Source organism: Leuresthes tenuis, unplaced genomic scaffold, assembly GCF_036924035.1.
Source record: "Leuresthes tenuis unplaced genomic scaffold, fLeuTen1.0.hap1 SCAF_16, whole genome shotgun sequence".
In the NCBI taxonomy this organism is placed as follows: domain Eukaryota; kingdom Metazoa; phylum Chordata; class Actinopteri; order Atheriniformes; family Atherinopsidae; genus Leuresthes; species Leuresthes tenuis.
The window spans coordinates 25,321,589-25,327,588 of NW_027325370.1; the positions used below are offsets into that span (position 1 = coordinate 25,321,589).

The following is a 6,000-nucleotide window of genomic DNA, read 5'->3' on the forward strand; positions in this document are numbered from 1 at the left end:
CAGTAACACACCCTTCTCAGACGCATAGATGTTGGATTCTAGGCCACCCTTACCCCACACCCAGATTAACCCCAATGAAGTCAAGGCACACTTGTGAAAGTCTATACTGGGAGACACCTCAGTGCCAAAACTGACAGCAGTAGCACTCGTAGTTGATCTGATGTCGTACACCAGGCGACACATTGGCATCCCTGCATAAAGGACGACCATAAGCAAACACCACTGACCTTAACTATCCATTTCAATTTAAAAGTGCTTGGCCTAGATAAGTCCTCACAATAGTGCTGCTGGTGGTGGTTCACAATAGGATATTGATGCAGAGCTCTTATCCACTGAGGGTTTTTATTGACTTTGATTGTTTGAGTTGATGCGCATGATCCTGACATTCCATCAGGGAGGGAGGAGTGTCCCATAGTAACACCAGTACATGTACTTAATTGAATCAAGAGGCAGCATGCCTGCCGTTTTTCAAAGTCATAACGCAAGAAACAGATGCTTGTGGTTCTAGCTAATTCAATTATGTAGCTATTGTTGGCCTTGCAGTCAATCACAGCCATGGTAGAAGTGTAGAGGCCATCCCCCGCTACCCTCCAGTGTCAGCACACTACAGACTATGATAGCCTTGTGGGGATTGGACAGCTTTAGTGGATCGATAATACACATAACTTGTTTTGACTTTGTAACCCGTTCTGTCTCGACTTTGTGCCATGGCCTGTGGTTCATTCACAGGAAAAACTTGGAACTGGATACCATCTCACTGATGGATGTTAAATCTACCTTGAAGTCATGAAAATTTGAACACTATAGCTTTTAAAAAGTCAGGCACGCCAGCGGTGGTAAACTATAGATCCAGCATGTGAAAGATTTATGCACACTGGCCACCGTGCTGTATCCCATCATTTAGAAAGGCTTTTGCTTCAGATCAAATCAATGCAGAGGTATCACAGATATCTGAGCCACGACAGCTCTTTTTATTGGAGGACATAAAGGTGAGAGACTAGATGGGATTTGCTAAGAGTCTATTCTCAGCTGCAAGGAGATGGTTATCTGCTATGTGATTCATACAACGGATATAGAGGAGTGAAGGGAACAGATTTCGTCAGTTATCGACAGTTACTGTAGAATAAACTCCTCCAAAGTGCATGGGCAATACAGAAAAAAGTTGTGCAGAAATCCTCAGAATAATGATCTATGAGACAAAAACATGAAACACCGCCAATTTCGACCTTTCCAAAAGAGGGGCTTTGCTTCTTTTGCTTGATCGATTTTGGATTTTAGTTAGAAGAGGTAACTTGTGAGAACCAGTGAATGATCAAGTAATTAGATTAATAAATAATGAAAATAATAACTAACTGCCACCTGCGTAGCGGAGTGGGGTCAAAACCAAGGATAAAAACTAGTAGGAATTTGATCACTTTCTCACAACTTCAGGAGGCAATCGATGGGGGAGAATGGTGTAGGACAAGAAAGTCTAATGTTTTATTTCTAATTCTAAATCATATTTTTGAACCCTGTTTTTTCCAAATGAAACAGAAATGACATGACCGACTAATGAAAAACTAAAAAAAAAAAAAAACGTCTACCCGTCAGAGGATTCAAAGAACTTGAAAGTTTGTTTTTTTAAATCACACTTTTGGTCATAAGTGCATGATTTGGCTTTAACCAAAAGGCATCCGACCTTGAAGGCAACGCCATGCTTAGTCTGACAAAGTTTGAGTAGGTTTAGGAGCTGAGGACTCCAGCGAGACTATGAATAGCTTGTTTCTAAGGGCAAACTTAGCCAGGCTTTACTCAGCAGGAGGTTCTAGTTTCCCATATTACCTCTAAATGCACATTTACAGTACATGCTGATATGAGTGTGTGAGCGAGAATCTTCGACACAGCCCACCTGCGCGAGAGCAGCCGTGCTCCGGCCGACCACACCATTCACCTAACATAAACAATAACTTCAGTAAAAAAACTAAAAAACTAAAAACATTATTGACATGCCTTTAGTCGGATTTAAAGGACCTCATATGTGAATTTGACTTTTTGAGGAGAATATTTGCTCTTATCGATCAGTATAGGGAGATTGAATGCAGCACAAAATGCGCAGTTTGGCTCAAAAGAAAAAAGTAAAGATAAAGTAAAGTGGGTTCACTTACAGAAACCAGTTGACATGTCAGTGTTAAAAAGAGGATAAGTCCACGACTCGAAGTGGTCGGAGTGCCCATTTCCACCAACCCAGCACAGGCTGTTACTGCTGGGGAAAAAGAAAAACCGAAGTCCTTCACTCCCCCTGGCCGCTGGAGTGGTTCACCTCTTTCAGACTTTACTTCTTGGTGAAGAAATGCGACTGCTCCTCTGCGCCCCACACCCCGTGGGACTTCATCAACAGGTAAAAAATGGATTCCTTTTCGCGCTCGTTCTCTCCGGGGAAACGCCAAATGTCGACCCTCGGGACCTCCAAAAGGGATTTCCTCCCTCCCGTGCGCTCCGCAACTTGAGGCTTTTAGCGGGGCTGAGTGCTGCTTCGCAAAGTCACTGGGAAGTCCTGCGAGCGGAGAGCGCTGCCGAAAAAGTAAAAGGCGGAATGGAATCCAGGGAGTGCTGAAAGAGAAGACAGCTAATCCCAGCGAGAGGAGACGCCACCTAGACCCGTGTTGGCTTTTTTTTTTAACACGACCACACACTCTTTACATGTATGGAGTTCACAGAAACTCCTCTGTTCACTCAGTATCCTCACAGTGACATGGCCATTAGGGCGCTGGATACGTTTTAAGATATATCACAAGAGCAAATAATAGCAGTAGCCTACTATACAGTTAAGATTATTTATTTAAAAATGAAAGCCCCGAACTCCCAATTTTACTCGAGTAAACCACCATAAATAGCTATGATACAATGCACTTTAAGTTACAAAAGTCTTCATCTGGCAAAAAATAGCCCACATAAGATTTTACATGCGCGTTTCGCTGGGTGTCTGATGTTGGAGCTGATTTTAACTCACTGTTTGGCAGTTTAACACACTTTATCTAATCAATAGCTCATATATAAATAGAACACTATACTAAAACTTTACTGTGTGAAAAAAAAACAGCTAAACAGAAGAAGTTTTAAGCTGGTCAAAGCTTCTGCTCGACTTTGTCTGAGGGATGAACCTACTCTACTCGTTTTTCTACCCTCAAAACACTTTTCAATATATATATAAGAGACAGGTTTTGAAATAGATTCCACTCACTCAGCATTTGTGCAAAAGGTGAATGAAAATGAAAAGTGCTTAAACGACTTTCAGCTGTGATCCTTAAAAGGCTGAGATTGGTTCAAAGTGGTTGAAAACGCAAATACTGCTGCAGATTTTTATATACATACATACAGATAGATTCCTGTAACTTTGTACAGTATACTTGAGCTTAAGGTGCCCTCTGCTGGGGCTAAGAGGGGCATTACACTGATAACCCCTAGGGACCCTTGATGTTTCAAGAAAAAAAGCTTAATATCAAGTAAAAACAGGTTTTATGAGTTGCACTGTGCTGCTGTGCCATCAGTTACATGTACTAATTATAAAGCATGAGCAGAAAAACATTGTAAACTATTCGGACGGCTGTCAGTTTGTGCCCAGTCGTGCAACTGGTGTAGAGAGCCTACTGTATTACTCAGAGGTTTGAAGGGACAGCTGTTGCCAATTAAAAGCTGAGCCCTGAATAGAATTGGAGGAGCTGCTCTAATATCTCACTAAAACAGGCTGAAGACAAACAGAGAAGGTTTTTTAAGTTGGGTTGGAAACTAGTGAATGTGCCACCTGTGAGTTTTATCGTCATATCACATAAAGAAGAAAGGTTTCTTAAAAATAACTCAATATTTCACTGTGTAATGGTTGACAAAAGGAAGGACAATGCAGTGTTTAAATGTAAAAACAGGTGCTTCAAAGATGCCACAATAGGACAGTGCCTCCTTGCCAGGGCTTTGGGGTGCCTATAAGAGGCCACTTGTAGGGATTCACAAAGGACTGTAAGTAATCGAGTGTCACAAGAAAAAAATTGGTGGGGGGATTTGCTCAATGTATTAAGTGTATGAGACCACTCTATTTGATCTATATGCAATGTCCCTCTGATAAGTAAACTAAAGGCAAAGCAAATTCCAAAAGCACACATTTGTTGCTGTGCTCTTCAGATCCCTCTTGGACACAAGCGAGAGAGATCCCTTCTGGAGCCAACTGGTCTTTGACTGTGAATGCATACACAAAGCATCTCACTGACCACAGTGGTGTGCTTTAAGGACTCTTCCTTGCCTCAAACTCGCAGAAAAATTGTAGAAAAATTCGGTCAAATTTGAGAAAGAAAAAAAATCTTTCAGACAACATTGACCAACACCTCTGTGATTCCCAAACATCATCCGATGTTGTCTGGAGTTTGGTAAATGATACTCATGTAAGCTTGGCTACTTGTATTCATTGTTTTCCCTTCCTTCTGGTTTTCAGAGAGGCTTTGGTGCCAGTTCAGTTGGTAGGTTTAATGTTTAATGAACCGACTGCTAAATCAAAGTCATCGCAGTTACATCTTGCGTGACTGCTGGATGCAGCTTTCTCAAGCTGGGAAGGGACCCTTGTAACGTGAAGATTTGGAGCAGTCACTTTGTAACCCATTTGTTTAACTGGAGCACAGTGTGAGATGACAAGTGCAGCTGTAGAAAACAGCTGTGCTGAAGACCAGCAGATCAGCCAAAGATTATGAAATACTTTCTGTCTCTGTGAAGCTTAACACCCCTAGAGTCTGATGGACAGTTAGTCATTCTGAAAGAGATGGATGTCTTCCAGCTTTCTTACATTTCTCACAAATTTACAGGTCATAATTTCCATTGTTGCTGTGCTTCTTTATTATTTTTCTTTTTGTCTATTATCATCTGGGATTATCTTGTCTTGAAAACTGTCAGCTGCTCAGTGTTGCCAAAACAAAGATTACAGTAGAACACAATGGGATTGGATTTTGCTTTCAAAGTCCTAGTGAAGTCCTCCTCTAAAAGATGAGTTTTTAAATGTTGGGAACATGTCTACACAATGCAAACTCGGCCATCCCTGCTGTGGCTGGGGATTTCTGCTTTAATCGGCAGGGCACCACCTGTAGTTTCAGAAAGGTGAGGTCAGACATCCTGCATGTTCCATGTATAATAGTGGGGAAACCAATCCTGGCTACTTGCTTTATGGGGCTGTACAGCTATTGTACCTCCACTGTGAAAAGTTAGCTGAGGGTTCACTGCCTCTTTCCAGTGAGAATCCAAGCAATGAAGGAGTAAAAATACAGTTTTAATACGTATTCTGCTAAATAAGTGCTTTAGATACTTATTCAAATGCAGAGACTACACAATATACATCATATTAGCTCTCATATGGGATGTTCCTCCCCATGTGTTAAAACTCCAAAACGGCAAGATTGAACCTCCTGTGGATCCCACCTGCTGTAGTGCAGCAGCCAGTCATGTACCCGAGCTGTGCCCAATTTTGAAAATGCCATGGAAAGAAATTTTTCATTTTACATTTATGTTCTAAATCTAAACCAACATCCGATTTATGTGCATACTCAACTGTTGCTTCTTTACAGAAGATATTTGCAGTTTCATTGGATTTACAATCCTGTTTGCAGGAAGGTTAGTTCTTCTCAAATTCTTTCCCTCCTCTCCTCTCCACCTTTCTTGGGCGGGTTGTCGACGAGCTGTCAAGGATTTATAAGTGCATGCAGGTTTAGTTTTTCTGATCTTTTGATTGCCCAAAACAATGAAAATGGAAAAAATCTTTTTTCCAATTTCAGTCCTTTTGTGTTAATTATATGTTCTCGATGTGTTTTCCTTCCATGCTCATTGGTTAATTTTGCCGAAAGTCACTCATGTTAGTTTTCTGTTTGTCTCCTGAGTTTAAGTTTGACTAATCTTTTGCTTTTTGCCTATTTCTGTCCTGCTGTTGGCTCTTCCATCCTTCCTTCTCACATGAAATTTATGACTCTGACTGGCTCCTATATTTTACGGCTT

The 6,000-nt window shown here is 41.2% G+C and overlaps 1 protein-coding gene across 1 annotated transcript in view; it reads right to left on the reverse strand.

Moving 5' to 3' along the window:
* The window catches only part of hspg2 (heparan sulfate proteoglycan 2), a 100,592-nt gene extending 98,002 nt beyond the window's left edge, over positions 1–2,590 (reverse strand). The window contains exon 1 of the mRNA XM_072367350.1: positions 2,145–2,590. Coding sequence (XP_072223451.1) covers positions 2,145–2,213 — 69 coding nt within the window. The 5' untranslated portion in view covers positions 2,214–2,590. The remainder of the gene's footprint in view (positions 1–2,144) is intronic.
* Between the last annotated feature and the right edge of the window lie 3,410 nt (positions 2,591–6,000).